The sequence below is a fragment of the Danio rerio genome, chromosome 17, assembly GCF_052040795.2.
Source record: "Danio rerio strain M-AB ecotype USA chromosome 17, GRCz13ab, whole genome shotgun sequence".
Taxonomy (NCBI): Eukaryota; Metazoa; Chordata; class Actinopteri; order Cypriniformes; family Danionidae; genus Danio; species Danio rerio.
The window spans coordinates 57,008,072-57,027,570 of record NC_141037.1 but is presented as its reverse complement, the minus strand read 5'-3'; the positions used below and the strand labels follow the sequence as shown (position 1 = coordinate 57,027,570).

The 19,499-nt window shown below is 38.3% G+C and overlaps 1 protein-coding gene across 2 annotated transcripts in view; it reads left to right on the top strand.

Moving 5' to 3' along the window:
- The window catches only part of aqr (aquarius intron-binding spliceosomal factor), a 90,646-nt gene that overhangs the window by 32,981 nt on the left and 38,166 nt on the right, over positions 1–19,499 (top strand). For both annotated transcript variants that reach the window (NM_200464.3, NM_001446347.1), the window contains 7 exon segments: positions 263–504; positions 3,563–3,706; positions 3,844–3,913; positions 7,472–7,582; positions 7,752–7,861; positions 9,405–9,540; positions 15,831–16,040. In NM_200464.3, the coding sequence (NP_956758.3) occupies positions 263–504; positions 3,563–3,706; positions 3,844–3,913; positions 7,472–7,582; positions 7,752–7,861; positions 9,405–9,540; positions 15,831–16,040 (1,023 nt within the window).

Sequence of the window (19,499 nt, the reverse complement as noted above, 5' to 3'; positions counted from 1 at the left end):
ATACACATTTATTTGACGTTAATAAATACTAAAATGATATTACTAATAGTGTTTTAAAAATAATACTATCGAATATCATCATAGGTATTTCTGTGCAAGAAACGTTTCGTTGTATAGCGTGCGAGACGGATCAACTGCACATTTATTTGTGTTGTTTTTAAAAATCAAGCCATGTGGTATACATGTCCAACATTTAAAACAGGGCTGTGGTCATTTCAGTCAACAAAGATTAACTGTTTATTTATTTATTTTTATTTTGCAGGCTGTGCTGGAGACCATCCGTAACCTCATGAACACCGAGTGTGTGGTTCCCGACTGGCTTCACGACATCATCCTGGGTTATGGAGACCCTGGTAGTGCTCATTACTCAAAGATGCCCAATCAGATCTCCAGTCTGGACTTCAACGACACCTTCCTGTCCATCCAGCACCTCAGATCCTGTTTCCCAGAGCACACGGTCAAGGTGACGGAGGAGGATCCCGCTAGACAGATGCCACCATTCAGGTTCATTCATGCTCCGTTTTCAACACAACATACCACTTCCTAGACCTTAAATTTTTTTTATTTTTTTTTTTACAATCTATTTAGTTATTCAGGTTTTTTAAAATCTAATGTTTAGGTATTTTAATACTTTTTCCATTTTAAGTTTTAGTAAAGTTTCAGTGCCTCCCACACATTAACTTTTACTTGGCGGGGTCGCCTAGGTATATTAACGGCTGCCCAAATATATGTTTGTGACATTTATTTTTTTACTATTTTCATCCTTTTAGACTTTTTATGTATCCGCCCAATATAACCAAACATCCGCCATCGATTAACCAGTAGAAAAATCTTCTCTCGCACTAAACATTTCCTACTTCTTGTTGCGTGCGCGTGAGAAATGTCAACACTCTCACAGACAATCTCACATGCTCAGCAGAGACCCACAGAGATGCGCCTTTTTTGGGACTTAAATATGCATCCATTAGAGGTTTCTAAATCTCCTGAAATGTCCGGGATTTTGGTTTCGCTTTCTAAAGCAGTAATTAATTGTATGTGTTTTTGCATTCAGAGGGTTAAGCCTGATTTACTTATGCTTGACTTCGCAGCTGAAAGCGCATGCACAGCAACAAGAGCGAGATAAATATTAATTAATTAATTCTTTGACCTAAACGACTCCAGTAAACTTTTCTATTAGAGAGGACGAAATTACATCTAAACTGGCTACAAAATATTTGTACACCTATATAAATATGTTTTTATTCTTGTAATTATTATACTTTCTAGAGATACTGTCTGTTTTTATTCCGTAGCCATTTATATTTTGTTTGCTTTATATATTTTTAATTTGGTGATGTTGATATATACCATGTTTTTAACATATCTAACATGCTTTGGCAATACTGTACAAAACATCAGCAGCAGATTTAACCTGTCAGTGGGTGCAAATGGCTCATGAATAGCATAAAAGTAAAACAAATTGTGGATTTCTTTTTTTTTTTATTTAAACAGTTTTTTTTTACTTTAACCCATTGAAAAGAAACAGTGACATAATGAATAACCTTATTGTTAAAAATCATTTTTTTTTTGTCACATGTAGTAACCATGTGCCGTGGGTAAAAGGTGTGTTTCAATCTGGCAACCACCGCAAGTATATTTCAAACCTGTGGGAAGCCCTGAGTATATTGCTTTTTTTTCCTCAGCTTTATAGTTATTCCTTTTAAAAATTCAAACAACCATACTAAAACAAGAAATGTTTAATTTAAATGTTCGGTAACACTTTATAATAACTACACACTATGAATCATGTATTAAGCATTAGCAAATAGTGAATTCATTATCCGTTAAGCATTAACTCTACATTAATAAACGTTAGTAAGCAGTTTATAACTGCAGCTACAAATGCTCTATTCTTGACTTATAACTACATTAAAAATGTGCTTAATAATTGTATTTTCATATTTAGTTAATGATTTATTTTCATTACTAAATTAAGTATCGCATTATTTACAAACCATTTGTATTTAAGAGTAGTTGAAGGTTTTTAAGATCATTCAGAATGAGTTAGTAAATGATTAATAAACTATCGAAATCAACATTTATATGTCTTATTATTCAGGCATATAGTAATAGTCAACTAATATGTTAATAAATGCTTTATTAACTCAACTTCATGCAGTTTTGTGACCTAATCTAAAGTGAGGACTATTCATGCTTTATAAATGCCTTATAAATTACAAATAAAGGCTCAGAATCAAATGAACGATAATCTGTGCAATTTTTTCTAAAATGTAAAATTACTGTAAAGTTTAGACATTGCCGAATAACAGGAGTGTCAAAATACAACAAAACTGGATAAAACAACAATATATTAATTAAACAATATAATAAGATGTAATGTTTAAACTCTACAGTGATTTTATTTTAGATCAGGTTGCAAAGATTTATTTTTTCATTTGAAGTACAGTTTCATTTGTGTAACTTTAATTGAATAGGAATGAATAATGTCTTTTTTCCTGTTTAGATTTTAACCGAGCCTTTATTTGTCATTTATAAGGCATTTATAAAGCATGAATAGTCCTCACTTTAGATTAGGTCGCAAAACTGCATGAAGTTGAGTTAATAAAGCATTTATTAACATATTAGTTAACTATTACTATATGCCTGAATAATAAGACATATAAACGTTGATTTTAATAGTTTATTAATCATTTACTAACTCATTCTGAATGATCCTAAAAACCCTCAACTACTCTTAAATACAAATGGTTTGTAAATAATGCCATACTTAATTTAGTAATGAAAAATAAATCATTAACAAAGTATGAAAGTACAATTATTAAGCACATTATAAATATAGCTATAAGTCAAGAATACAGCATTTGTAGCTGCAGTTATAAACTGCTTACTAACGTTTATTAATGTAGAGTTAATGCATAACAGATAATGAATACACTATTTGCTAATGCTTAATAAATGATTTATAGTGTGTAGTTATTATAAACTGTTACCGAATGTTCATTTTAATGCATCAACAATCTCTTGTTTCATCACTTTTTGTTCAGTTTTTTAATACTACTTGGTTTTAATTAAAATGTACTTAATTTTATGTAGCAGTTTTCGTACTTTGGCTTAAACTATACTTCAATTAGGAATAATTTCCCAAACTGAAATGCCTAAGACAAATAAAGCACAAAAATAACTTTCTTTCTTTTTTTAAGTTGACTATAAATATTGAAAGCTGCAGCAGATAGTTCACCTCAGATCCTGAAACTAGCAGATGCTTTGAAAATGAAAGTCAGAACTGTAGCCAACAACATTAGTGACTCAGTAATCTATTAGTCATGTTAAAGAGGTTTAATAGGTGTTAATTAGATTCAAAGCCTTTACAATTTTGTTGTAAGTGCTGTGGCTGGTATTTAAATGATTCTGTCGTGTTGCATTTAGAGCAGACAGACAAATAGCTTTTTGTGTGAATCTTGTAGCGTCACATGTTCTTAGAACATGGTGTAAGTCTGTTGACCAGTAATTTAAGTGGACAATCTGTACAGGCATTATTAAAATCGTGTCTCCTCTCTACCAGAATCCACTTCCCTGTGCAGAGTGTGAAGGGTAAAAAGCGTAAAGCGGATGAGGAAGCGGCTCCGGGTGAGGAAGAGCAGGTGTTGCTAGTGGAGCCTCACGTGACTCCAAACAGAGGCCCGTATCCGTACAACCAGCCCAAAAGGTGCGTCTCACAAACACACATCCAGTGTAAAACATGCCTAGAGTTCAGACATGAGCAGTGCAGTCTCGTTAAAGCTCAGTCACACAGATTTTTGCTCCATGAATGGGATTTCTGAGGCGTTACGTTGACTTTAACAGAAACACCATCCAGTTCACACCAACGCAGATTGAAGCCATTCGTGCAGGGATGCAGCCAGGCCTTACCATGGTAAGACTTCATTACAAAACTTACTGCTACTTATTACTATTGATTTTGTGTATAGCGATATATTCATGACTATATTGTATCAAATATTTGTCTATGATACAGATTAAATACAAATGTAAATATATTTCCTAGGTAAAATTTGTTTTAGTAGTTTATGTACAATAAGGGCTCTATTTTAAGAGCGCATGGTGCAAAAGGGCATGTCCGAATCCACTTTTGCTATTTTAAGGATGGAAAAATATGCTCTGTGCCTCTGCTCGTATTCACCTAATGAGTTTGGGTGTGTTTTGAAAATAACGTACATTAAACCAATCTGAGTCTCATCTCACGTTCCCTTTTACGCCTGTTTCACACCGCAAGCGTCAGCGGCGCGTGAGCAGAGCCTGAGCAGCGTGTGTTTTCGGCATCCATGTTAACACATTAGAGCTTTCATACCGCACGCAGCAGCAGCGCGTCAGAGCGAGGCGTGAGCGTCGCCGAAGCAGCAGTGCAGCGATAGTTTCGGCGCTGGGTCTATTTTTGACGCGCTGCTCACGCTCAATTAAAGTGACAGTGCATTGATAATAACCAAAACACATTGAATGACAGTAAAAAGTAGCAATTTTACCCAATAAATGCATTAATAATGTCAAATGGTTTATATATAGTCATTTAAATTAACTTAAAACGATTAAAAACAAACATTTATTTAGGCCCGAACTACAAAACCAAATGTAAAACAATTTTAAAATCAGTTTTGCTTAAGTTGCACACTAGTGTTGCAGGAGAGGGGAAATAGAATATTTACAGGATTTGTCGTCCATAGCGAAGTGTATTGTGGGTAGTGTAGTTCGACACACATGCTGGATGATGTGAGCTCGCTGTGTTCTGTGCAGCTGAGCAGAGGAAGAAAGATTTAATCGGCTTTGTTTTATGTTCACTCGAGTTATTCCTACCGGGAGCTGTTTGCACTGTGAATCTGACAACACGAAAATAAGTAAAAGAATGGCATGCATTGATCACTTTTGTCCGTCTCAACCTCTGCACAAGCATGGATTAACGAGCTGTTATTCTGCCGCTGGACATCACTGAAGCGGAGAAAGTAACACTAGTTTGATCATGTATAAATATCATTATAACTATATTGTATAAATATGATTATAACTAGGTCTACAGCAACCTGATAATCAAAAAACAAATGACATGATATCAGGCGATTGTCTTCTGACTGTAGACACTTCTCATATAGCTTGAGAAGCAAACAGTACTATTTGATCTATAAAATTTGTAAAATAAACATTTGCAGGTTAAAGAAACAGCATAGGAGGGGCCTTAGTGCAGATGAAAAGTTTAAAAAGTGTATTTGTATATAGGGAGACATGGGAAACTAGATAGAATAGACAGAGATAGGTTGATCTCTGCAGCAGCTGCCGAAGAGCTTCGCGCTGCAGACGCAGCTGGTGTGAAAGGCAAACGCCTGCGTGCTGCTACTGCTCGACATACGCGCTGCGCACGCTCTGCTCACGCGCCGCTGACGATTGCGGTGTGAAACAGGCGTTAGAGTCAGTTGTGTTGCTCCATGGTGCATTTGCTAATTACATGGCGGACTTTTTAAGTGTAAAAACTGAACGCGTCACTAGCGAGAAAACAGTTAAACAGAGCATCTGCAGCACGATGATAAAGAACGGGCCTCCTACATTCAGCATCTTTACTTTCTCTTTACTTTCACTCTTTACTCCTTTACTTTGGTGGAGTAAAGAAACTGTGTTGTACTCACTCCACTGAAGACATCGAGCAGCCGACATATTTAATTTAGTTTGTTAAGCACATATTTGTGTCAAAACTATTTCTGAATTCAGTTCTAATCTCCAGCAAAGGAATAAATGAACAAGAATAACGAAGTGTGGTCAGAAAACTGAGTTATATCCAAACACACGTCCTGTTCTTATACCCCATGTGGTGATGCAGACATCTCTAAAACCCCACCGCTGGACAAATCTGAACTTGTTTTTATTAAAACAAATATAAATCTGCAGATAATAAATAATACTGCTAATAATAATGACATTATACTAGGGCTGTGCAATTAATCGAAAATCCGATTTCGATTTCGGCTTTTAACGATTATGAAAAACGATTAATCGAGATAAACGATTATTCCATCACGTACCGCCCCTTTCCAGTTGTACACGTGTGAAAACTCTCTGCCTCTGCAAAGCTCAGTTCCACGTGAAAATGACTGAAAGCATGTGCTGTAATGTAACTTTTGCAGCACGGGATGCGCATCGTTCATATTTTTAAAAGTGCAAAAGAGCACGTGCTGTTGTGTGTGTGCGCGCCGTGCTTAGCCTCTGACAGGTAGCGTGTGTGTGTGTTTGGGCGCGTGCCGCGCTTAGCCTCGGACAGCAGAGCACACACACATCTAACGCGATCTTAATGTGAGCGCTTTAATGCTCAAATACATGCACATCTGTGTCAGAGCGCGGTGTTTAGTGATTATTCATATTAACCCTCATTTGTGTAATAAACTAACAAGTTGAGAATCAAAAGACACGAGAAAGAGAAACCATATCAGAGCCGCACCATTCTTAAAGTGACAGCGTGCGACATTCCTGCTGCTGCCCACTGTTTTTATCATTAATCAATAATAAAATCAAAAATACAGTGAAGATGCTTAAAGCGCAGTTTAAACAACAGATTTAATAACTCATTTCTAATAACTGATTTCTTTTATCTTTGCTATGATGACAGCACATTATATTTTACTAGATGTTTTTCAAGATACTCAGCTTAAAGTGACATTCAAAGGCTTAATTAGGGTAAATAGGCAAGTCATTGTATAACAGTAGTTTCTTCTGCAGACAATCTAACATATATATTGCTTAAAGGGGCTAATAATATCGAGCTATTAAAAAAGGTTTCAAAATATTCAAACCTGCTTTTATTCTAGCTGAAATAAAACAAATAAGCCTTTCTCCAGAAGAAAAAAATATTATAGGAAACACTGTAAAAAAAAAACCTGTTAAACATCATTTGGGAAATATTTATCAATAAAAATAAATACACAGAAGGGCGAATAATTTTGACTTCAACTGATAATCGTTTTGAATAATCGTGATTACAATAATGACCAAAATAATCGTGATTATGATTTTTCCCATAATCGAGCAGCCCTACATTATACAGATGCAGATTGATCATGAATAAACTGAAGCAATGAACAATGCGACTCAACACACCTCTATGTTAGACCAGCAATCCCGTGAGTCTACAAAGTGGCACAAATGGATTTGCTATTTAAACAATGTGTCGCAAAACGTGAAAACTACTGTTGCGCTGGCCTGAAAATAGCAACAAATTACGGCAAACACGTCTTGTGCCTTATCGCTCCAGGTGTATGATAGAGCCCTACATGTTTCCATTTATACTAGTGCTGGACAAAGATGAATCACATTCAAAATGAAGATTTGTATAGTCTGTCTGTTTTGTCGTGTGTAAAGAAAGGAAACACTTCCTCTTTGTTTCTGTTTAATCTTTTGCTAATTCGTCTTTACTCTCTTTTTTTTCTCCGCGCTGTAGGTTGTTGGTCCTCCTGGCACTGGAAAAACAGATGTGGCTGTTCAGATCATCTCCAACCTGTACCACAACTTTCCTGAGCAGAGAACACTCATCGTCACACACTCCAATCAGGTACACACACACTTACAGAATTACAGAAATCAGTCACACACACACTTACAGAATTACAGAAATCAGTCACACACACTGAGAAATCAGGACCAAACATCTGTCAAAAATTCGGTCACACATTACTTGCATTGCTTCCTACATATCTGTTGTGTGTGTGTGTGTTGTTCAGGCTCTAAATCAGCTGTTTGAGAAGATTATGGCGCTAGACATCGATGAACGCCACCTTCTGCGTCTGGGTCACGGTGAGGAAGAACTGGAGACGGAGAAAGATTTCAGCAGGTATAGCTGTTATACACACACACACACACACACACAATAGTGACACAGGCTGAATATGTTTTGTTAGGCTTTGGCCAACTAAAACTGAAGACGGAATATGACTTTTAACGGACTGTTTCATATGGATTTATTAATCATTCTTTTCGATGAAAGCAAACTGTCGTAGATTATTAAAGACAAACCCCTCACTGCACGACAGCTGCACCTTTAGCAAACCTCCTAATTACTGCAGCACCAGGACTTTTATGATACTTTATGAGCGTCTAAAGTGGCTGATCTGTTCTTCGAAAAATTTGACTGCATCCCACTGTAACGCCGCCGGTCCTACGCCACCCAACCCGCTCCGAGCTGGTATCGAACCAGCAACCTTCCGCATGGGAGTCGGTTGCTCTAACCAAGGAGGCTAAAGACCTTGGCCTCTACCGACTGTCGCTAGAGCACCTTTAGAGGTCAGAGGAGTGAGGTTTACCTGCACAGCACTTACTAGCTGGCCTCCGTTACATCACTGCATCTCAAACCACTTAAATGAATACAAAACGATATAACTAAAGCAATCTCCACTGTGCTGAGCAAGAGCACTTTTCTTCTGGTCAACTAAACAGTCACATCACCGATGACGCAATTGTGCGAGAGCTCGGAAGGGAAAGATGCAGTGTGATGCAGGGTTAAATTTCATCTTTCAAGGATTCAATTAGAAAAGCAATGTTTGATTGTGAATGCACCAGGAATAACCTTATTTTTCACTGAGGAAGTAAGATTGTTTTTGTGATTGTTTTAGAACTTCCGATTCAGCTGCCTATGGGAGAAATGACTAGGATTAAAGGGTCATGACACCCCCCTCTTTCGGTTAAAGTCTACTTCAGAATTTTTTCAAAAGGTGCATGATTAATGGGCGGAGCTCCGCGAGCATCGGGCAGGAGTGGGCGTAGCCAGCAGGGGAGAAGGGGAGCGAATAACTGTTGTTGTCAGTTAGCTCACAAAATGAGACACAAAGAGGAGACGGATGAGTTTATAGTTTACAAAGTTAAAATGCAAAGAAATGAACAGTGATTTAATGCCCTGCTAGATTTGTTTTTGGTAATTTCATATACACATAACCACAATTTATATCATTATAAAGATAAGTGTGTTCATGTAAACACTATAAATGAGGATTCTCCCTCAATCCCCGTATCCAGCAGACTCAGTGCAGCAGGTCTCCTGACCTGTCTATTTTAACCGTTAACCCTGCTGGTAATCTGGAGGATTTAGGCAAACACAGCAGCACGGCGATGTGTCTGAATGTGAACAAACTCCTGATAAAAGACAGCGTCCGCCATTCTCTAATTCTCTATCAACAATTAAGTTTTGATTTATACAAAATGTCTTGGTTGGACATGATCCATACTTAATGTGTGTGTGTGTGTGTGTGTGTGTGTGTGTGTGTGTGTGTGTGTGTGTGTGTGTGTGTGTGTGTGTGTGTGTGTGTGTGTGTCTGTGTGTCTGTGTGTCTGTGTGTGTGTGCGTGTGCGTGTGCGTGTGTGTGTGCGTGTGCGTGTGCCAGATATGGACGAGTCAACTATGTGCTGTCCAGACGTCTGGAGCTCCTGCAGGAGGTTGCGCGTCTGCAGGAGAGTTTAGATGTTCCCGGTGACGTCTCCTACACCTGTGAGACTGCAGGACACTTCTATCTCTACCAGGTACTGGATCACACACACCTCTGTCATGACTCTCTGAACATGATCCGAACGTCTGTGAAAAAACACAAGCTCAATCTCTGCATTCAGATTGGTCACTTAAAGCAGTGTTTCTCAACCCTGTTCCTAGAGGCACACCAACAGTACTTGGTGTGGATGTCTTCCTCATCTGACCATTAACTTCAGGTTTTGGAGTCTCTACTAACGCTCTAATGAGTTGATTCAGGTGTGTTTGATTAGGGAGCGGTTGAAAATGTGTACTGCTGGTGTGCCTTTAGGAGCAGGGTTGGGAAACACTGTCTTAAAGGGCTAGTTCACTCAACAATGAAACTGTACAGTTAGTTTACTCCCTCTCAGGCCTGTTTATACCAGATGCCCAATTGGCCACTCTAGGTTGACTCATTTGTATTTATTGAATAATGATGCACCACACACATGTAATTATGGTTAAGCTGCTCTTGCCATAAACGCATATTTTATTAGAATGTAAATGTACCATCGGACACGATTTTATAATGAAAACATTTTGATGGATGATTTTATAAAGGTTTCACCAGGACAAATTTTAAGTTGTTTATCGAATATTGAATTTAAAAATCTTATTTCACTTCCAATATGCAGTTTTTGTGATATTTTTTTTATATTTCTATATTTGTTTGTGTATCATCTCTTATTGAAATATGAAGTTGTTCCTATCATGTAATTAATATCATTTAAATAATATCATGCATCATGTTTTTATGTATATTGATCTTGCAATGAAATAGCCATGAGTTGCTGATGTGGAAATAAATAAACTCTCTTTCTTAGGCCATTGAAGGTGTAGGTGAGTTTTTAGATTGTTAGATTGAATCTGTGGTCTTTGGTGAATCATGTAATGGCAGTGAACGATGATTGGCTTTTAGATTCAAAATAAACACATACAAACAAGCTCAAATCAATCCTCGTGGCTCCTGTTGGCGCGCTAATGTCTTAATGAAGAAAAACAACCAATCTGTGCAAGAAACTGAACAGTATGAAAAGCCATCAATGCAAATCTGACACACAGGTGAGTGGGTTTGACATACCACCTGTAGAAAATGCTCTTTTATCCTGTGAGGAGATAAAGCCAAATTTCGGAGACTTCAAGGACAACAGATACACAAATGCACTATATTTAACATGTACACATTATGTACTATAGACTACACGGTTTCCGCTATATTCATTCTTCGATGGCGGGGCGCCACCCCGAAATTTATCCTCCCACGGCTACATTACAACTTCTCATTCGAAATATTGTAGTTTTTTATGTTAATTGCGGGTAATAATCGCACCAAAACGTATTAAAAGGTAAGTGAATTATAACAAAACAAACTTTTCTGTAACCGTAGTAGTGCTATTTGTTTAGCCTTTTAAGGTTACATGCTGACCATAGACTGCAGGGTGCTGACTGACTGACAGGTGCGTGATGCATGAGGCCAACAAACACGACGTATAGCCGTTTCACTTTACTTCAGGATGCATTAATACCGCTCTGCAGGTCTATTGGATACATTCATAAATATTCCTAGCAAATCTAATAAATGACATAGTTGTTACATAAACGCACTAAATCACACTTCAGCAGCGTTTATTTGAGAGCGCACAAGAAGATCTGCGCTTAAGCAGCGTAAATTTGAGGGGCCGTGCAAGAGGTTTTGTGCACAAGCAAAGGAAATCGGCGCGCAAGCAAAGATCTTTGCATGCTGTAGGCTATTACATAAATGCAATCTCGATTTGTAATACTGCACTCACAACATTTTTCATTGAAATAACGCCACAGGTAGTTGGTAGATCTGAGTGAGAAAAGGCCTGCCTCCACAGCTGGAAAAAAATCCTAGAGGAAACACTAGAGTATGTACTATTTAACTGCAGGTCAACTATGTTTATAAATGATAACTTCCACTGGTAAAAGCTGTTAGTTACTAGTTAATTAGTTAAAGTAGTAACTAATAGAGTTATGGGAACTAATAACCTTAACTTTCCTGATTTTTAATATAATGCAATAATGCGCACCTTTTGTAAAGCTGCTTTGAAACAATAATTATTGAGAGAAGCGTTATACTAATGAACTCGAACTGAATACGAATCACCAAGGACCATGGGTTGTTCAAAATTGTAAATAAATATCTCAGTTGTAATAGTTACAGTAAGGGCTGAGGTATATATCATTTAAAGGGCCATGAAACCCCCTCGTTTCAGCAGGGTGTTTTCACACCTCTACTTTGGAAAAAGTCAGAAAAGTGGGCGTGTCCAGCTCTGTTTAGGGAGGAGTGTCGGAGGAACTAAAGTGGGATGGTGTGGGAGTGTCTATTTGGGCGCGCGCGAGTTTCAGTCAAAATACACACAGGAGAAAGTGATGGTGTTTAACCTACATGGACATCTGTAGTCGAATTATTTGCCAAATTATTAAATGGTGGACTTTAACTGCAGTTTGGCTCTTTCATTCAGGGAATTCATTCATGTCCCTCGCGACAAACGCGATATTTGATTCGAGGATCTGCTCTAAGCGTGTATTTTTCATGCAATGTTTGATACCGCACGGCGAATGAGAGAAAAAAAAACTCTGCATTTCCCAGAAACTTAGATGCACACGGCAGGTAGCGTCAGAAAGCCGCGTGTGTTATTCCGGTCACAAAATGCGGTGCTAACATTTCTGCACTCAGTGCAATAGTTAACTTTATTCGATACGAACAAACTGAATAAACAAAGAGCACTGGTCGCTCACTTACCAAATCTGTAGAGACAGGACAATCACCAGCAACTAGAGCCGCGTCTTTATGAAGAGGAGACTAACGTTACAAGCGAATCCGGATCTCAGCGTTTGCAGATGAGAACAGCTCTCAGGTAAACAATAATCCTCCTTAGACACGTAAGTTATTGTTGTCGAGCGTCGCGTACACTGTTAATCCACACGTGACTCCAACTGAGCTCTCACAGAGAGAAAATGAAAACGAAACTTAACTGCAGCAAACTATAAAAGCAACACTTCAAGCTTGTGTTGCCAACACAACGTGGCGTCTCTGTGGGGTAAACACGGTGACACTAATGAATATTAATGAAGTTGCACAATAGAGCGCACTGATTGGTTTGAACCAAGCCTTACTCATGCATTAATGCATCACACTGTAAGACGTAATAAGACTCACTCTGGCACAGACGTCCAGTCTGCACGCTGGAATACACGCTATTATGTCATGACCGTGACACAACTTCAAAAATTTGTTTCAAACAGGAAGTACGAATTTGCTTGAAATAACGCAAAAACAACCAATTTACACTTTTTAGTGAAATATAGGTGTCCTGATAGTGTTTTTAGCAGTGTGGGACACATATACGACTGTCAACAGCTCAACACATGTGCTTTGGTGTTTCGTGACCCTTTAAGCATCAATATGGCTGTGTCTGTATCTACAATAGTCAAATGATAGGCTTAGATTATTTATTAAAGGTACAGTATGTAAGTTTGACACCCAGTGGTTGAACTAGGTATTGCACTCCTGCTTCAAAACACACAAGAGCAAGTTGCCAGATTGACAACACAAACAGCAGTATGCCTCACTATCGAGCCTAAAGGCTGATTTAAGTCGTGTTGTAAATAATAAAAGCAACGGCACAAGACAAATGGAATATTTTCCATATTAAAAGGAGTTTTTGTCCTAACCAACACCTGAAATTTCTATTTTATATACGTCTTCTATTTCTCACAGCTGAACAACAGAAAACTGACAATGATCAGCTCAGGTACACCTCATGTGCTTCATTCAGTGTTAAATGCTAATAATTTGGGTTTGAATGCTATTTTACACCACATTTATTGCCATACTTCTGAAATCAGCAGCAGATAGTACATCTCAGATCTGGAGAATAAAATAAACCGTTAGAAATTGAACTTTAGAGCTGTAAACCTGCTCACCTAATATTTACGCTCGTAATTTTTATGTCATTTGCTAATTAATAACCTCATGTGGAACTTTGAATCTGGGTCTCATTTCAGAGTCTGCTACTGTCCACCTGAGGCCGATTTTTGGTGACGGACACATACTCTTATTGAATGAATCAAATATGCTGTTTTTCACCAAGGCAACCCGGGGTGCTGAAAGATAATTGGCAGTGGGCGGGTTAAGGAGACCAAAAAAATGACGGACGTTCCTGCACGTAACTCACATGTTCAAAGCAGAATATTTCAGCCATGTTTTTCAGATGTTCACTTAGATACGTTCAATCGCAAACATATTATAGTAATTTTATGCTTTAGAAGAGTCAAAAACTTCCATACAGCACCTTTAAAGATCAAAAGATATTAATAAATTTATATGTATTTAAACATTTTTATACAATGACGACCATGCTGTTTTACTTTTGATTGTTCAATTTCTGTAGTTGAATACTGTTACACTTCGCAGAAAACCTTAAAGGTCTGTTGGTTTATTTATTTTCTCGCCTTCAAATTAAATGTTTTTCCTTAAAGGTTCAGGACACCCCGGAGAACTTGTTTCTTTTATATTAACAGATGTGTGTGTGTTGAGCATCAGTTAAGACAATGTTAGCAACTGTCAGCTTTAATTGTGGGGAAAAATGGATAATTTTGAGCTTTTGTCAGCTAATTTCAGCTTCCGGGTTTAAAATGATTTTTGGGGCGGGATCAAAATCGGCGACAAAGCGCAGGACTGCAAGTGCAATGATGACGCGTCGGTTTCTCATTATTATTCACAGCGGAGTTTTCTTATCCTATGAGAAGAGCCGGCTGCTTAATTATTCATGAGACCTGCCAGTGTCAAGCCTGAGCTGAGAGACACGGAAACCACGGCACAGTATTTAGCCGCTCATATGCGTTTGTTTCCATGATCCACGGGGTTTGTTGCATGTTTTCCCCCGCGATCTTGTCAGGGCCGATCATACAGCAAAGCTGTGTGTGTGCTGCTAGCTTTTTTGTAGGGAGAGCAGCACGAGAATTAGAGAATGGCGGACGCTGTCTTTTATCAGGAGTTTGTTCACATTTAGACACATCGCCGTGCTGCTGTTTGCCTAAATCCTCCAGATTACCAGCAGGGTTAACGGTTAAAATGAACAGGTCAGGAGACCTGCTGCACTGAGTCTGCTGGATACGGGGATTGAGGGAGAATCCTCATTTATAGTGTTTACATGAACACACTTATCTTTATAATGATATAAATTGTGGTTTTCTGTTTATGAAATTACGAAAAACAAATGTAGCAGGGCGTTAAATCACTGTTCATTTCTTTGCATTTTAACTTCGTAAACTATAAACTCATGCGTCTCCTCACGGTTTGTGTCTCATTTTGTGAGCTAACTGACAACAGCAGTTGTTCGCTCACCTTCTCCCCTGCTGGCCACGCCCACTCCTGCTCGATGCACGCGGAGCTCCGCCCATTAATCATGCATCTTTTGAAAAAATTCTGAAGTAGACTTAAACCGAAAATGGGGGGAGTCATGGCCCTTTAAAACAGGCAAAATGATACTCCAATGGGGTAATTAAAATAACAATATTTTGCTTTGAAATGTAGATATTTGGACTAGAAACTAGACAAAAACTCTAAGAAAACCTTTTTTTTTTTTTTTGCATAAATTGTATAAACGTATAAGTACAATGAATCGGTTACACCTCCAAACATCATACTTTTTGTGGCCAAACTCACTTAAAATCCTCAAAGGCCTTAAAAACACATGCAACTGATAAACTTTCACTCTTATTATGGTTAAACTTTGCCATGACTCTACAAATCAGATCAGTTCTGTGGCTTCTGGTCAACTACAATTCAAACTTAACATTGCAGAGCTGTTGACGTGACTATTGCAGATGCGCATATTGTGATTTCGATGCTGAAGCGATATATCGTGCAGCCCTTGTAACAGTAAGTAAATACCTCAGTTGCTTTCTTATTTGCAGAAAATAGGAGACTAAAATACATTTTGAAAACTCTGCCAGCAGCCAGTCTGTCAGATTGAGATGTGCTGGTGTGTCGTGTTGATGTTCACACACACTCATTTGTTTTCATCTTATCTCTCTCTCCGTGGTTCGATCGTCACACTGTGGTCTGCAGATTCATATCGGCTCCTCGGGGGATCGTTTACGCACCATTACCTCCGATCAGAGATTACAGGCAGACACGTGCTGCAGTAATTAAGTGTGGATTTTGACGAGGTTGTTTGTCCAGCGACGCGCTCTTAATGAGTTCTGCGCATCAAGTCCCCAGGCGCTGCTCTTATCTGTTTGTCTTTCTTCGTGTGTGTGTGTGTGTGGGGTGTAGATAATGTCTCGCTGGGAGGAATACATGAGTAAAGTGAAGCCGAAGCCTGGCCGAGAGGTGCCGACGGAGGACGTGGCGACACACTTTCCCTTCCACAAGTACTTCTCCAACGCTCCTCAGCCGGTGTTCAGAGGACAGTCCTTCCAGGAGGACATGGACATCGCTGAGGGATGCTACCGGCACATACGCAAGATCTTCACCCAGCTGGAGGTACGACTGGAAAGGGGACAGATGTGTATATAATAAGATGTTGCTGTTTTTAACAGTAAAGCACACCTAGACAAGCTACTTGAGTCCTTCAGACCTGCTCTGAAACATTTGCAGGGTGTCTGTGGGGTCTTAAAATGTCTTAAATTTAAATAACTAAATGTAAAAAGTCTTGCGGTGCATAGCTTGACAGAGGGCGTGTTTGAAGTTGGGGCTGACGCGATCATCATAGCAGCGTCAGCCAATAAAAGTAGTCAGCAATCGGCTGCTGTCTGAACTGGTGTATTTGCATACAGCGATCTGATTGGCTAAGGCTTCCGTCGGTGCATGAAAACTTGAGTATCTCCCAACTTCTCCAGCGAGCAACGCTTCTGAAACGGCGCCGAGTGATCCACAATGCAGTTCGGCAACACTTGCCGTCACCCATTCAAAGTGAATTGGAAGCGTTAACGCTGAAGCCCCGTGTGAATGGGGCGTTAAATTCACTGTAATATTGCCTTGTAGGTAGGGCTGCTCGATTATGGGAAAAATCATAATCACGATTATTTTGGTCATACTTGTAATCACAATTATTCAAAACGATTATCAGTTGAAGTCAAAATTATTCGCCCTTCTGTGAATTTATTTTTATTTATAAATATTTCCCAAATGATGTTTAACAGAGGGTTTTTTTTACAGTGTTTCCTATAATATTTTTGTTCTTCTGGAGAAAGGCTTATTTGTTTTATTTCAGCTAGAATAAAAGCAGGTTTGAATATTTTGAAACCTATTTTAATAGCTCGATATTATTAGCCCCTTTAAGCAATATATATGTTAGATTGTCTGCAGAAGAAACTACTGTTATACAATGACTTGCCTATTTACCCTAATGAAGCCTTTGAATGTCACTTTAAGCTGAGTATCTTGAAAAACATCTAGTAAAATATAATGTGCTGTCATCATAGCAAAGATAAAAGAAATCAGTTATTAGAAATGAGTTATTAAATCTGTTGTTTAAACTGCGCTTTAAGCATCTTCACTGTATTTTTGATTTTATTATTGATTAATGATAAAAACAGTGGGCAGCAGCAGGAATGTCGCACGCTGTCACTTTAAGAATGGTGCGGCTCTGATATGGTTTCTCTTTCTCGTGTCTTTTGATTCTCAACTTGTTATTACACAAATGAGGGTTAATATGAATAATCACTAAACACCGCGCTCTGACACAAATGTGCATGTATTTGACCATTAAAGCACTCACGTTAAGATCGCGTTAGATGTGTGTGTGCTCCGCTGTCCGAGGCTAAGCGCGGCGCGCGCCCAAACACACACACGCTACCTGTCAGAGGCTAAGCACGGCGCGCACACACACAACAGCACGTGCTCTTTTGCGCTTTTAAAAAGATGAACGATGCGCATCCCGTGCTGCAAAAGTTACATTACAGCACATGCTTTAGTCATTTTCACGTGGAACTGAGCTTTGCAGAGGCAAAGAGTTTTCACACGTGTACAAGTGAAAGGGGGCGGTACGTGATGGAGTAATCGTTTATCTCGATTAATGGTTTTTCATAATCGTTAAAAGCCAAAATCGAGATTGAAATCGGATTTTTGATTAATTGCACAGCCCTACTTGTAGGTCATAAATCTTTTTAAACGGGTGCTAATTTTCCTTTGTTTATGTATTAGCCATAATGGTTTAATTAATATCCTTACAATAACATTTGTTTTTAAAGTTCTCCATGCATTTACTGCTGAAGATACTGGCCTGATCTATATTTTCGTGTTATTAAATGACAGTTATTTCTGTTGCATTATTAAATGTATTAAATTTATTTTTTTTTTGATTAGGATAATCTTTTCCAACTGGGGAATTCGAAAATAAATCCTTAGTGTTTAGCCCTGTATAAGTCTCAATTTTCATTCATAATGGTCTTAAATATGTCTTAAAAAGTCTTAAATTTAACTTGGTAAAAGCTGCAGAAACCCTCAATAACAGTTGTCTAATCATGCCAAGAATTCCAGTCCAAAAACTGGTTTACAATCAAGCTGCACCATTTCTCTTATGGAAAATTAAAGAGCATTTCAGTGTGGTGATTTCCTGCTTGTTGTTAAACAATTTTATAGCTGTATCGAGGCAATTCAGTCATAACTCAGCATTAAAACAGCTATCATAACATTGTTTTTCAATACACAGACCATTTTGGATTCTTGAAAGCTTTATGGAAATAAATAAAATGTAAAACATTACGTTAGGACCTTTGTAGGACCAAATGTTGTTTACATCCCTCAAAATGGTCTATAACCAAGGCTTTACATTAACACCTACTAAATGCGGGTAGATTTCAGCTTTGGCGGGCTAGACAGCCGCTCCCACTAGCCACTTTGGCAGGTTGGAAATCATTTTTACATTGTAGTTTTCTTAAAGCAGAGTTCGACAGTAAGGATGGTCCAATATGCGTGCAAATGTGATCTTAGAATCGAGAAGCAGGACGACTGAAAATAATAATTGTGCTCGCGGGACAAAGCAGGTGAATACCGTATTAGAGGATGATCACTCGCGCACACAGGTGATGTGATGCGTGCGACTGTTAAAAGCGCACACACTCCTATTTACTTGCGCTTTTTTCCGTCCACTTGCGATCGGTTTTCTTTGAAAAAGACTAGACAAAAAAACGACGCTCGTGTACCCACAGTCCTGCTGCTTTAAAGATCTCAAGATTGAAAAATAACTATATATTTGTAAGCAGCAGCAGCAGCAGTCACTGCTTTCGTTTTAATTATTCTCAGGCACGTGATCATCCTATCATTATCACTCGTGGTATTGTTTTACCTGCTTTCTTTTGCTTACAGTTATTTTTGTTAATATAGTTTAATTATCATCCTTTACAATAACATTTCTTTAATATGAGATTAACTCCCCATTTGTGTGTGTAGTTAATTGCTGATCTGGGTCCTTTAGCCAGGACAGACTACTGTGCATATTTTAGATGCATGACAATAGATCTTTTTAATTTTTGTTGAATAAAAAGTGCATGTATACAGCTATATATTTGCTTGTTTTGACACATTTAAATATGTGGCTAAGTAATAATTATTTCTTTTTAATGTGGTTAGAGATGAATTTGGTAAAACCTTTATTCTGAGCCCTAAAAAGTCATCTGAAATAAAAACCAATTGCAATGCGACACAACCTATAACCATGCCTGCATGAATGGTTTGGACTCAAAAAAGTGGCTCTAGTGTTTTTGATTTGTTCTCCCATCCAGGTACAGGCACAACCCTGCTTAGCCTATGTGATCAAGCTATCTGCCGAGAGCTAGCTGGATAATTGAGAGAAGCACGGATCACCATCTTTTATCAAAGCATTTGCCATAATGTTGGGGATGCTAACTTTTGAATGAGCCGTCAGTTGAGTTCAGGTTAGCATTAAACCTGTGGTTTGCTCGGCTGATCAATAACGATCTCCCCCTCTCTCTATAAGCC